Genomic DNA, 14,752 nt, shown 5'->3' with positions numbered 1-14,752 from the left:
TCTCTCTCTCTCTCTCTCTCTCTCTCTCTCTCTCTCTCTCTCTCTCTCTCTCTCTCTCTCTCTCTCTCTCTCGGGGGTGCTCACCTGCACATATGCCAAGGGAGGCCAAGCTTGCTGTCAGTGGTGTCAATCAATTCCTCTCCCCTTGTTCTAGGACAGTCTCTCACTGACCCTGGAGCACACTGCTGCTCTGGCTAGATGAGCTGACAGTAGCCTGATGGCCGGTGTCTGAGCTTCCAGGACTTTTATGTGGGGTCTGAATTCAGGTCTTCCTTCTTGAACAGCAAGGATTTTTATCCAGTCTCTAGCTGATTTATGTGACTTAACAGCAGTGATGGGCAAATACATTTGGTAAATGCCAAACTAGTTGGCCTTTTCTAAGTAGACTGCTCTCTGACATATATATACTGCCCACAGATCTTACCCTTGTTTTACTCCTTTGTTTTCTTAGAGAATCAAATAGATTTTGTATTCCAGAATATATACTTTGGGAAGGCTTGCTCCAATAGAGTTATTTTCTAAAACCTAAGGCTAGGAGAAACTTTTGACTCGAGCATTGAATACAAAATAAAGTGTTTATTATGTGTAAGTAGCACTATACACAATTTTAATTTCATTACTTATCATCCAAAGAAGATATGTAACGTTTATTATCCCTAAATTAGGAGAGAAGAAACAAATGAGAGAAACTTATTCAGTGTTACAAAGCTAGCATTAAGAATCTGGACTCATACATCGAGATGAGCTCAGAACACCATGCACTCCAAAGAATGAGTACTCAGCTATGCAGAGAAAACTGTTCTACATCCTTAGCAACAACAGGAACAACACTTGTTCTTTCAGAGGTTTAACAAAGGATCCGTGACAGGTGGTTGACTGGGATGAAACCACTTTATTTCTCTAAAGACTCAGATCAAGGGCTGGGGAGATGGCTTGGTGGGTAAGAGTACTTGCTCTGCAAACACAAGGACTGAGACCAGGCTGGGACATATGAGAACTTGTTTTAGGATGTGTGTGTGTGCGCGCGCAGACACACACACACACAACACACACACATATACAGAGAGAGAGACACACACACAGGCATATGCAGAGTTGACACACACAGACATAAACAGTGACACACACAGACATAAACAGTGACACACACACATATACAGAAAGACACACAGAGACATATGCAGAGTGACACACATACACACAGACATATACAGAGCAACACAGACACACAGACATACAGAGAGGCACACACACAGACATAGAGAGGCACATACACAGACATATACAGAGCAACACAGACACACAGACATATACAGAGAGGCACACACACACAGACATATACAGAGAGGCACACACACATATCTGCTAAAGAAGCTGACCTAAACCTTTGATCCCACTGTCATTTTCACAACAAACTTAAGTTTAACATTTCATAGAAAAGTCTTGAGACAATGCTTTCCTGGTCTCAATTACTTGCCCAATAAAGTCTCTTTTCTTCTTTAACCTCTTAAAAGATATGTTCTGTGAAGCTAAATGCATCCTAGAATACAGTATCCATACATGCCTTACCCGAAACACAGCACAATTTGTGTGGTCTCCCAATATTAGTATCACAGAATCTGAAACTATGTCTACTAGTCCCCTCTGTTTTAAGAGCACAAGAAACAGCTGACCTAGGGAAATGATAGTGGTTGAGTCTTTCCTCACATCCTACCAGCCACCTGAAGTAACTGTCTGTCAAACCTTGGGCATCCTCAGCCTAGTTGATAATTTAACTCAGGCAACTTGCCTTGCAGGAGAATTGTTTTATGTGAAGCGGCTGTTTGCAGAAGGAAGCTAAGCAATCATCACATTCTATTTCTTACTTTTTATGGGGTTTCAAACATCCACATTACAAAAACGAAGAAGATAGCATTTGTATTTAACCACACAGCTCTCGATGGCATGTAGTAATTATCTGTTTGACTAGCTAGAGAGAAATGGGAGACAAAAGCTGATCATGGAAAAAGTTAATATTGATAAAGACACACTTGCTCCACATTTTAGCAACTTTGAAGCTGAAGTACATTATAAAATTGAGCAGCAGCTTATTTTTTTAGTGGCATAAAAAGAATGGTTCATTTAAAATCAATTCCTCAATTAATTGAAACAAATGATGTTCAAATCATTTTTTGAGTTCAAATTAGCTGCATTTTAAATAGTGTCTTAATTTTTCCCTTTATAATCAAAGAACTTGAGAATTAGCACATCTGTCCTCACACTTTACTTATATGGTAACTTTACATTCACTATGAAAAGGAGGTGAGATCCCTACAAGGCAATAGATTAACTTCTACCAAGACAATTTAGCAGGCAGCCACCTATACCCCATCCCCAAATACCCACTGTATAATTGCATCTCTTTGATTAACAAAGGAAAAGACAAAAAGCAAAAGAAACAACAAAACTACAACAGGACAGAGTCTGAAGGCTTTACTACCATCTATGTTATCTCCCTTCTTGGTCAGAATCCTGACTGAGGAGTAGGGTCCTAGAGACTGAACCTAGGGCTTTGCGCACACTAAGTGTTCTATCACCAAGTTCAAATGATGTTTAAAATAACTTATTTTCCAAATTTGCCTGCAGTCACATTTAGCAAGGACATTAAATTTTTACAATACCAAAATGGCATAGTAGAAATAACTGTGTGGAATTTATAGGAAATCTTCTTAAAAGAAAATATGGCCTTCTCCTCTTCTGCATGTAACAGAATGGCCTGGGTAAGAAGTACCCACTAACAGGCTCGTGTATTAGTGGCTTGGTCCTCAGCTGGCAGTTTAACTGAGATTTTTGAAACAGGGCACAATGGCTTACCTCTTTATTCCTAGTACCTGGGAAACAGAGACAGGAGGATTGCTGTGAGTTGGAGGACAGCCAGAACAACATAAAGAGACCCTGTCTTAATGAAGAAGTAAGATTTGACTGAGACTTCTGTTTAATATGAAGGAATTTAGTCCTTGAACAAGTAGAGATCAATTCTTACCTTAAAAAAAAATCAGTATTAACTGGACTTTCTACAACTACTATTAGAAAACCATTATTACTTAGCTCAATTAACTGCTTTGTTATTTGCACATATAATCATTCAACTGATAAAATTTTCACTAAGAGTAAATGAATATTATAAGATTATCAAGGTATATAATCATCATTCCAAGAAAGTATGCAGACTCAAAAAAACTGATGGATTTTTCTATAACTCATCCTTTTGGGGGGGCAGTTTGAAAGAAGGTGCCAACACTTTCAGTCTCTTACACATTTTAAAGCTAAAAGCATTCTCCTTAACTAACTTGGCTTCTAAGGGCAACACATGCATGTGGAACACAAATACAGGCAGGCAAAACACTCACACATGTAAGATAAAAATAATTAAATCTTTAAAAAAAGTTAGGCATGGTCATATGCACCTTTAAGACCAGCTCTGTGGGGTCAGAGCAGAGATGGGGATTACTGGTATTTGCTAGCTAAGAAGTCATTTCAAAAACAGCAGAAAGAAGAATTCACAGTATCTTAAGACTGAGTTGCTAAAACTGGTAAAGCAGATTATTAATTGTAAACAAAGGAAATGTATCTCTTACAGATACATCTTTTAGAGGCTGGGATGTCTGACATCAAGGTGATCCTAGGTTCTACCTGGTGAGGACTCACACTGTTTCAGAGACAGCACCTTTTCAGGACGTGCTTACCTGGGTGGAGGAGCTACTCTAGAGGCTTGAAACTCTTGAGTAAGGGTATTGAAGCTCATTTATAAGGAAAATTCCCTACTACATAGTCACTGCCCCTAAGGCCTCACTTGATATCACAACATGGGGGATTAAGTGTCAACACCTGACTTTTGGGGGAGGCGTCAACCACAAACTCTAGAGATCACAGCACAAATTACTGAAGACAGAACATCTAGACATTGATCCTTAATAGAAAAAAATGCCAAGAAGACTTTTTTTTTTAAAGTTGAATAACCTGTTTGATCAATGATATGGAAGCTACAGAGGCAACTCACACATACACAATCATTTTACATCAATTCTAGCTGGAGATATACTAAATTACAACCCCAAAGTACTAAAGTTTTTCAACACAAACCTCAGCTTCCAAGCCCTCTCTGTGCTTGGGCTCCATTCCACAGCACTCAGTGACTGGTCACAATCCACTAAGAACAAGCCTGGTCCATAGGTATCAAGTATGCACACATAAACCGATCAGCAGCATTTCTGCAGGTTTACCTTAGGATCGAAGCATGTTTGCTATCTACTGTCTTAGTACAATTAATTACCTGTTATAGCCATGGTTTTATATAATCTTTTGTGACTGCTTCCTCTCTCCTTGATCCATTCATTTCCACTCTCCTAAGAATGTTCCTGTCAAGACCAGGAGTGGCTCCCAAGGCAGACGCCTCCTCTCAGAAGTGCTCGGCAGTTTTCCAGCTCCTGGATCCAAACACTGCAAATCAGTTCCCTCGCCTCACTTGCTGCTGTTCCTCTCTCAGTCAGCCAGGTAATTCTTTCTCCTGGAGTCTCCAAGGCACTAGGTCTCCCCCTTTCTAGCCTCTATTTTCCCTTATTACTTTTATGGAGTCAGTGTTGTTTTGTGGCACTGGGAATCAAGTCTAGGGCCTTGTGCACACCCTTCTGCTAAAGATACTTATCACCCCATACACAAGGTAAAATCTTTGGCATAAGCAAATCACTTACACCTCCAAAACTTACCAACTTCTCACCTCCAAAACTTACCAGCCTTTTCCATCTCTAGATTCACAATGAGCACCTTAATTAAAGTAATTAAAGTCATTACTAAACTATCTGAAGTACCGTCACAAACTCCTAACTGGTCTGTCACCAATGTCCTCAACGTCCGTACCACGGTCACACCTGTTTAAAATCCTCAGTGACTATCTGCTGTACTGTTAAAATCTAAGGTCTTAGGCTGAGAAAGCAAACAAATCACTCATACACATAAAATATCTTTTTTAAATGTGAAAAAAAAAATAATAAAATCTAAGCTCTTGCTTACCTCTCTGGTCCCCAATTTTGTCCTTATTCCAAGCATCCATCTATCCCTCCCCAATCTTAACGAACATGGCTTGTCAGTTTCATGATTTTCTTTCAGTTTGCTTTTTTTTTAAAGTACAAGTTACTCAACAACTTTATTAACTCCTTCTATACAAACACATACACATAAAACACATTTCAAATGTAACTATATACACCTTAGGTGAACATGATGGAAAATTTCATTATCAATATCACACAATTTTTCATTAGGATTATTCCTTCTGCACAGAATATTGCCTCCTCTGACCTTTCTTTTTACCCAGACACCATTTCCCACCAAGCTACTCCAATCACTCCAGCACACTGTTCTAACTAGAGTACTTAAGACAGTGTCCAGACACACCACATGATATTGCTAAATACTACAAATGATTAGATAACTGAATTGTGTGGACACCAAGGGAAATCAATAGATGTCTAATTTCACAAATTCATTATAAACATGCACAAGGGATAGCACATTTAAATAGCATGTCAAGTTGTCAAACATGTATGATGAGTTCCTCAAACATATTTTTTAAAGATTTATTTTAGTGTCTTGCCTCATGTATATATACACACCATGTGTGTGACCTGGTGTCTATGGAGATCAGAAGAGTGTCGAATCCCTTGGAATTGGAGTTACAGGTGGCTGTGAACCACCATTTGAGTGCTGAGAACTAAATTCAGGTCCTCTGCAACAAACAGCAAGAGGTACTCTGAACCTCTGGACAGTAACTCCACTTTTGAGACAGGGTTTCACTGTGCGTAGCCCTGGCTGTCCTGGAACTCACTTTGCAGACCAGGCTGGCCTTGAATTCAGAGATCTGCTTGCCTCTGCCTCCTGAGTGCTGGGATTAAAGTTGTGCTCCATCACAGCCCAGCATCCTTAAACAGATTTTAGCTGTATTAAAAAATAAAAGGAATGGAATTCTGCTTTCTATCGATGAAACACATGTATCATCTGGCTTACACAGCAACTATTTCAGTTTAAAACAGCTGTCCCAGAATTCTAGTATCTGGTCATGGTCTACTACAGACTTCTCAGAGGCTCTTGGAAGGGAGAACAGTGAGCTATGAATGTTTGTATATGCAGTGGGGGGGGGGGCTGAATGCACATATGTGCTTTGTGTACATGCAGGAGTTTGTGAAGCTGGAAGAGGGTGTTGGATTCCCTGGTACTGCAGTTACAGATAGTTGTGAACTGCCTGACATAGGTGCCACGAATTAAATCCAGATCCTCTAAGAGCAGCCAGTGCTCTTAACTGCTGAGTGTCTGTCTAACTCCCAAATCTGAGTTTTAAAAACCTGCAACAAATTAAAAGTTCTTAGGAAGGGAGTGACAAAGCTTTCAAAAGTAACCAGTTTTCCTATTTCTACAGTGTGGATAAAGTTGGTAAAATGGAACGGAAACACCAGTATGTATTGGAGCCTTCCCCAGGTTTCTAACTGCTTTCACAGAAGGTTTTGGAACAGATTGTGGTTTTGTTTGCCAGACAGAGAACAGGAATAGAAAAGCCAAGGGCTTGTGGAGGTGTGGAAGCTTCTACAAGCCCTCTACTTGTGACAGTGAACCCTGACTAAACTTGGGGTGGTAATTAAGTAAGTGGATACACATTATACCTTAAGTCCCAATGGATTTTTTTTAAGGTTTCTCCAAAGGCTCAAGAAGTATAACAGCTCTTTCGGCCATCTTGGCGCCTGTGGAGGCCTGCTGGGAACAGGACTTCTAAAAGACAGTATGTCTGGAAGGCTGTGGTGCAAGGCCACTTTTGCTGGCTATAAGCGAGGTCTCCGGAACCAGAGAGAGCACACGGCTCTCCTTAAAATTGAAGGCGTTTATGCCCGAGATGAAACTGAATTCTACTTGGGCAAGAGATGCGCTTATGTGTATAAAGCAAAGAACAAAACAGTGACACCTGGAGGCAAACCAAACAAAACCAGAGTGATCTGGGGGAAAGTAACTCGGGCCCATGGAAACAGTGGCATGGTCCGTGCCAAATTCCAAAGCAACCTTCCTGCAAAAGCCATTGGACACAGAATCCGTGTGATGCTGTACCCATCCCGGACTTAAACCAATGAAAAGTAAATAAATAAAAGTGGATTTGTAAAAAAAAAAAAAAAAAAGTATAACAGCATTTTAGCTTAATAAATACAAATAAGTGAAGTTTTATATTACTGAATCTTTATACCAACAGTCAAGTGTCTGTATGCACAGAACAAAATGTAAGCATCAAGGAAGACACTGTTGATTATAAAAGTAACAAGGAAGGAAAGGACTAATTCGCCTCCTTGCTTTGAGGAGTCTGAAAACTGATGAACACTAGTGTTGAACTTCACTTCCCTGGCAGAGCACTGTCCTTCTGCTCTCCTGTATCCTGCACCATATTCAACTGTCTCAGCAAACATGGACTCTGCCCACCTTAAAGGGCATAATCATTGGCCTGAGAACTTTCTTTTTTAGATTTAATGCCTATTATTTTTAATTATGCATATGTGGGAGCTATGTGCATGTGAGGTGCCTGTGAAGTTCAGAGGAGGGCATCACCTCCAGTGAAACTGGAGTTACAGGCAGTTGTGAGCCACCTGATATGGGACTTCCGGGAGAGCAGCCAATGCTCTTATCTGCTGAGCAATCTCTCCATCACTAACAACTTTAACATTTAACTTATTTTGTTTTACTTATTCTTTCAGGACCTAATGCATACTTGATAGCCATAATTTTTTTATATTAATAGGACTAAAACTGCATTTATATATTACCTTGATGTATCTTCTTTTTTCTAACAAAATTACCAAAGACCATATTTCTACCTATGAGTGCAATAGTGGCATGAATGTTATGGGGTTAACAAACTCTTTCCCAATTGGATTTAAGGCTCATTCTAGAGGAGGAAATGCATGCTTGATACTGCAAATGTGGCCAACAACCCATAGTTAGTTAGGGAGCCTGCAGAACCCAGGGGTGAAACTTCTACTATTCTGCTAAATGGATATAATATCAAACTGCCTTCTAAATTCTTATGCCAGTCTTCACAGATTAGTGCAGTTCTCACATCTCACGGAGATTAGTCTCTTTGTGCAGCGGACAGTGGTCAACACAGAAACTCAATCAAGTACAAAGGACAAGTACCAGGGAAGCTCTGAGTCACAAATGGAACATCTACATCCCATCCTCTCCTGAAGGCTCAGGCACCATCACAGAAGAAGGGGCAGAGGACTCAAGAGCCAAAGGTCAGGGAGGACAAAAACAATACAGTGCCTTCTGACACAACAGGGCCACAGCAACCATAAACTCACAGCAGCTACAGTTGACTACACAAGACCTGTACATGATCAAGACAATCAGCATTCTAGTTTGGAAATGGAAGGGACTCATAAGATCCCTATCCCTAACTAAGGAGCTATGGGTAATTTCTGGGGAAGGACAGTCAGTTTTCTTAACAGGCGGGGCCACTGCTAAGTAAACCACATTGTAGTATAGGCATGGGTATATGAGCAATGTTTAAAAAATGAGGGGAGGGATACCAAGTTGGCAGGGTAAGGAGGTGGCAGATTTAGGAGTTAGGTAGAGAAATGAGGAGTAAATGTAATAAAAATACATTGCATATATATAAAATATTCAAAATATACTAATAAAATATTATGTAAAATCCACCTCCGAACTATTTTAAAATGTTGAAGCTAGCTTTACTAGTACTTGTTAAATTGTATAGGCTAGTAGTTGGATGTAATTAAATCTAGTCTTATTGATATATATAAAGAAAGGCTAGCCGGCGGTGGTGGCGCATGCCTTTAATCCCAGCACTGGGGAGGCAGAGGCAGGTGGATCTCTTTGAGTTCGAGACTAGCCTGGTCTACAAGAGCTAGTTCCAGGACAGGTTCCAAAAAAACCACAGAGAAACCCTGTCTCGAAAAACCNAAAAAAAAAAAAAAAAAAAAAAAAAAAAAAAAAAAAAAAAAAAAAAAAAAAAAAAAAAAGAAAGGCTAGCAGGATGGCTCAGTAGGTAAAGCACTTGCTGGGCAAGCAGCACACCCAAGTTCAATCCAAGTAAAGGTGGAAGAGAAAACTGATTTCACAAAATTGTCCTCTTACATCAACATATGGTACTATGGTATATGTCATGCACATGAACACGTGTGCATTTTCATGGGCGTGCACACATACAGACAAAAACACACTCTTTTACGAAGTACAGAGAAGAAAAGAGGTAGCACAGATCCTCTTTTCCCTTATATGCTGTAAACACCTCCTTTTTAACACACTCTTACCTATCAGTAAAACAGTAACTGATAGGCAAGAGCTTTAGGTTCCATTAAGGCTGTTAACAGTAAAATAATAATAATAATAATTCTATGTCTTATTAAGACAAAAAATTTCTAATAATATTACAAGTATTTCTAAGACTCAAAATGGCTTTTAATTGAATCCGCCTAAAATTTAGATGCCACAAAGTCTGGGAATCATTCTATGACAGAATGGAGATTTGAACTTCTTGTTAGTTCTTTTAAACAATAGCTTAAAAGCTATTTGTGTTTCCAAAACAGGTCACTTTGTTTTTGGCATAACAGAAGCCAGCTCAATTGATAACTAGTACAGTAAAACATTCTTATAGCAATGATATTAAGAAATGAATTAGACTAATTACAATATGCCAGGTGTTCCAATGTGCCTGCTTACCGAGGAGAGAAGGAGGCAGCACACAGGGCTTGCCTGATGGCGACCATCTAGTGTGCAGGAGAGGAGAGCAGCACCAGACTTGGTAGAGCTTTATCTTCTAAACCGCAGTGCAGGGAAAGCCAGGTTATTTGAGCATTCACTTGCAGTACCTTCTAAGTTTTCTTATAGTTAAAACTTTAAAATCTCCCCACAGGAAAATTTTACTGTGCCTCCAAAACATTAAGAGGCAGAAGTTTTTTCTTAAAATGTTATTGATTTCCAAGACTCTGAACAAAGCAGTAGCTTCTCCTCACAGCAGTGGGCAGCAGCAGTGGCAGAGGCTCGGGGTTTATAAAAATTGTCGGGCAAGCCGGGCGGTGGTGGCACATGCCTTTAATCCCAGCACTTGGGAGGCAGAGGCAGGTGGATCTCTGTGAGTTCAAGACCAGCCTGGTCTACAAGAGCTAGTTCCAGGACAGACTCCAAAACCACAGAAAAACCCTGTCTCGAAAAACAAAAAACAACAACAACAACAAAAAACCTGTCGGGCATTAGGTGTTTCGGTTTTGACGTGAGACAGGATCTTACTATGTAGCTGTGGCTGGCCTGAAACTTGGTATGTATACCAGGCTAGCCTCCGATCAGAAATCCACCTGTCTCTGCCTCCCTGGTGCTAGGGCTGATAGAAATAAAGTTTGAGATGGGTATTAATCCAGAAATCTTTCACCTAGGATGGAAATATGGGCTAAGTATTTAGGAGTAAGTTTGGGGTAGACAAATGTGAGAACTGTGAGCACAGGGACAGTTAAATAAGAACATGAAAATGGAGACAAGGGAGAAAACATTTAAGGAGAGGTGATGGATAGTGGGTTGAGAGAGAAGAGTTGAAAAAGTAGTAAATGGAGAAGGCACAGTCAGTGGCACAGGAGAAATGACAGACAGAATGTGGTATCCTGGAAGCAGAGCAGAAACCCAACAAGTTTTAAAGAAAGTCAGTCAACTGTGAACAAGTGTGTCAATACACGGAGAATTAATTGATCAATTGCAGTTTCACAGTGGTCACTGGTGACTTTGAGAAGCTGTTTTGGTGCAGTGGGTTGAAACAGAATGGAAGGAGACAGTGAGTATAGGCAACTTTTGGCAGAGCTGAGACAGTGTGGGAGCAAAGAATGTATAAAGAGTATTTATAGCATCTTTGTAGGAAAATAATCTGCTACTCAGGGGCTATGAGTAATGGAGTGTGGGGAGCAAGTAAGCCCCCTTTTGAATGAGAATTCTTAACATAAGCATGATTATGTTAAGGACTCCAAAGCTAAAGACCTATGGGAATATCAAGGCCTTTCCCTGGGTGCAGAAAGCACCAAGCACAGCTTCCTCCTCCCATATGACTGATGAGACTGCTCCTCAACAAAGAAACAACACTGAGATTAGCTAACCTGTATCCTCCTCCAGATGCACACACACATGCACGCACGCACGCACGCACGCACGCATGTATATAATAATCGGGCTGCTGCTGATGTATCTCCATCAGAGCACATGGTCCATCCGATTCCAGTTTTTCTGTGTCTTCCAGCCAGGTCAATCCCAAAGCCCTGCTGATTGAGGCAATGTAGCAGGGGAAGAAAAGTAGAAGAGGTGGACTCAGAACCAGAATAATGGCCTTAGACAGAACACAGACCATTCATACTGGAAGGGGGCAGGAGCTGCAAGCAGATTCAGGTGCGCAGGTAAAGGTGGGAGAACTTTAAAAAACTCATTAAAAGAATGAAATAATTTAGCTAGGCAGTAGTGGTGCACGCCTATAATCCCAGCACAGAGGCAAGTGAATCTCTGTGAGTTTGAGGCCAGCCTGGTCTACATGAGCTAGTTCCAGGACAGGCTCTAAAGCTATAGAGAAACCCTGTCTCAAAACAAAACAAAACAAAACAAAACAAAACAAAATAACAACAAAACAAAAAAAGAATGAGATAATTTATCTCATTAACGAGAGAGAGAAATCTAGAATCAGCCATTTTTTAAACTAAGAAATGGCTCAGTCCATTAAAGCACATTATGCAAGCATGAGGGCCTGAGTTCAGAACATAAGCATAAGAACCATGTCAAAGTCAGGTGCAGTCAAGGGAGTGGTGGGAACGGGCGCATCCCTACGAAATCATTGGTCAGTCACCCTGGCCAATCAGGGGTTTTCAGGTTCAGTGGGAGACTCTCAAAATATAAGATCAAAAAGACCTCTGGCCACTTGTAGACTCACAAGAAAGTTTCTCTATTTTTTTTTTCTCGAGACAAGGTTTCTCTGTAGTTTTTGGTGCCTGTCCTGGAACTAGCTCTTGTAGACCAGGCTGGCCTTGAACTCACAGAGATCTACCTGCCTCTGCCTCCCACTCACGAGTGCTAGGATTAAAGGCCACCACTGCCCGGCCTCCTCTTTCTAAGATTATACATAATTTTAACAGATATCTGTGAGTTGCAAGATTACCAGGAACTCTGTCTTCAGGCTCTAAATTCCCTCAGTTAGCAAATTTAGAAACTTAAAACAAGGGTTCTCTTAATCCTTGGAGAATATTATATACCCATGTGCAATATTTATAATACTGAAAAGCTGGAAATAATATAGATATCTAACACAAGGGATTATTTCAAAAATGAATGAGAGGAAAAGTGTTATGAACTATTAAGAAAGTATTATACAGATACTTCAGAAAGTTTAAAAGTAATAAAAACAAAATATGAAGGTACAGATACCATGATTATGGATACATACATAAAGTAATTAGATCTATCGAAGGCACAGGAATAGTCACCTCTGTGAACTCAACATTTATCATGCATACCTCCTATTCCCACATCATTTCCCATGTACATTTATTATTTTTATAACTGTTGCCAGGGATGGTAGCATATGCCTTTAATCTCAGGACTCAAAAGGCAGAGGCAGGTGGATCTCCATTAGTTCCAAGCCAGCCTTACATACATAGCAAGTTTCAGGCCTATAATGAGACCCTAATTAAAGAAAAAAAAAAGTGAGCGTCAGGAAAGAAAATTGTTAATACTCCCACAAATAGTTCCCAGGTAATGCCAAATCTGAGGACAGACCCAGTTGGCTGCACTAATCTTATTATTTATTATTTTAATGTTTTATTTTTAATCTTAATGTTTATTATTATTTTACTACCACATGCAGGTTGAAAACATGTTTAAAATTGAGAAATGTAGAGACAGGTGCCTTAAGAACCTCTTCATTGACTTTCTGGTGTCCTTTGAAACCTAGTCTACTCAGTGGCCATCTGCTCATATGAGCTCCACATAACCCTTCAGGGCCACCATGTCTCAGGATGAAATCTATATGCTGTAACGAGGCTATGTGAGAGTCCAAAGGTCTCTGCTATCTACCCCACTGGCTTCATTACATCCTGTTTTGTATCCTTGTTCAATGGCTGCTTCCTCAACCACAAAATGACTCCTCCATGAAAAGCTATGACTGCTTGCTCCTTTATATCCTGAGTGCCTAGATGAGCACCTTGTACCAAGTAGTTGCTCAAAAAATGTAGTCAAAATACCTGAAAAAAAGGCAACTCAGAGAAGAAAGATTTGTTTTGGCTCAGTTTCAGAAACTTCCATCTAGTTAGTGGGTTCTGTATGTTTGGGCACTACATGATGGATGGCATTTGTGGCAGAGACAAGCTGCTCACTTCATGAAGGACAGGAAGCAGAGCAGACAGGAATACAGGAAGGGTAGGACACAACTGGAGTGACTACTGCTCCCAAGGCGGAATCACCTGTTATCACCTCTCAGTGCTGCCAAGGAGGAGCCCATCATCAGGTCTCTGGATCAGCCTCATAGACACACCCAAAGGTGTGCTTTACTTACTTAGGTGGTTCTCAATCTACCTTAGCTGATTGCCAAGACAATCATAATATATAATGGGACTTCTCTTGGGCAAGTGGAAGCCTATCTGGACTATGTACTTGTTTAAAGCCTGATCCACAGGTAAATACACAGAAGAAAATGCCAACTGAATAAACATCATTCTCCTCCAAGTACACGTATCCTGCCCTTGGTCACCATCATATCAGGTCCCATCACTTTAAATGTCACCTGTAAGCTTATGGCTTCCTGCATTCTACCCCTAGCCTGTACTTACTTGAAGAACTTATATATACAACTCTGTATTTAACACCTCCACTGAGAATGTCTTAAAGAGACCTCAACCAAACCATAGTGCAGATAGAATTTTTTTTCACCCGCATTTGTGTCACAATCTATTCTTGTCACTGTTCAGGTCACAGAGCTGGAGTCTTTGACCACCCTTCCCTCCTATTCTGTATCCAATCCATTAGTAAAACTGTCAGCTCTATCTTACGGCTGGAATTGGCCATCGCTTGTCTCATCTCTGCCACTACTATTCCGATGCAAGACAGCATGACCTCTAGTCCAGAATACAACAAGCACTAGCTGACCTGTGTGCACTGGCTTCCTGAGGCTGTCCTAGAGGTAGACCTAGGAGCGAGGCCATCATGTCCAGGCTTCAAGGGCATTTCTCAGACAGGCTCTCTTGAGATTCTAGTACAGCAAAGCTTTGACTCTGTCAACTTGGATTCTCTTATTTTTATTTACTGTACTTGCCAGGGCCAGGTTATTTATTTTCATTTATTATCTTGGTGAACAGAAGTTCTAGAAAGACTGTCCACTTTGCTTCCATACCACCTAGAACAATGTGACAAGTGCTCTCTCAAAAATCTTTCGCTATTCTTTTCACACATACATAAACATAAGGTTTATTTTATGAATGTGTTTTGTCTACATGTACGTCTGTACACCATGCATGTATGAGATTCCCTAGAACTGGAGTTACTGGCAATTTTAAGCCACTATATGGGCACTGGGAACTGAGTCTTCTATAAAAGCATCAAGCGCTCTTTACTGCTGAGCCATTTCTCCAGCCCCTCAAAAATCTTAACTAAACTGAATGAAGGTCTGAACAAACTCTCTTAAATTCTGGACAGTCGGATTCCCCCCCCC

General features: G+C 40.4%; 2 protein-coding genes across 2 annotated transcripts in view; one reads left to right on the top strand and one right to left on the bottom strand.

The window, feature by feature from the left end:
- Sppl3 (signal peptide peptidase like 3) overlaps positions 1-14,752 on the bottom strand; it is a 101,920-nt gene that overhangs the window by 62,018 nt on the left and 25,150 nt on the right. The window lies entirely within an intron of this gene.
- Positions 6,761-7,172, top strand: LOC126494291 (60S ribosomal protein L35a-like). The gene has a single exon (XM_050131542.1). It carries the CDS (start codon positions 6,811-6,813, stop codon positions 7,141-7,143), a length of 333 nt encoding a protein of 110 aa, XP_049987499.1. The 5' UTR covers positions 6,761-6,810; the 3' UTR covers positions 7,144-7,172.

This window comes from Alexandromys fortis, unplaced genomic scaffold (assembly GCF_014885135.2).
Source record: "Alexandromys fortis isolate MF-2015 unplaced genomic scaffold, M_Fortis_MF-2015_v1.1 scaffold_382, whole genome shotgun sequence".
Classification (NCBI taxonomy): Eukaryota; Metazoa; Chordata; class Mammalia; order Rodentia; family Cricetidae; genus Alexandromys; species Alexandromys fortis.
This window is presented reverse-complemented; position numbering and strand designations above follow the sequence as displayed.

Bases quoted from the DNA above. Each gene is read 5' to 3' on its own strand.
- LOC126494291 (XM_050131542.1), top strand. From the start codon at position 6,811: ATGTCTGGAAGGCTGTGGTGCAAGGCCACTTTTGCTGGCTATAAGCGA.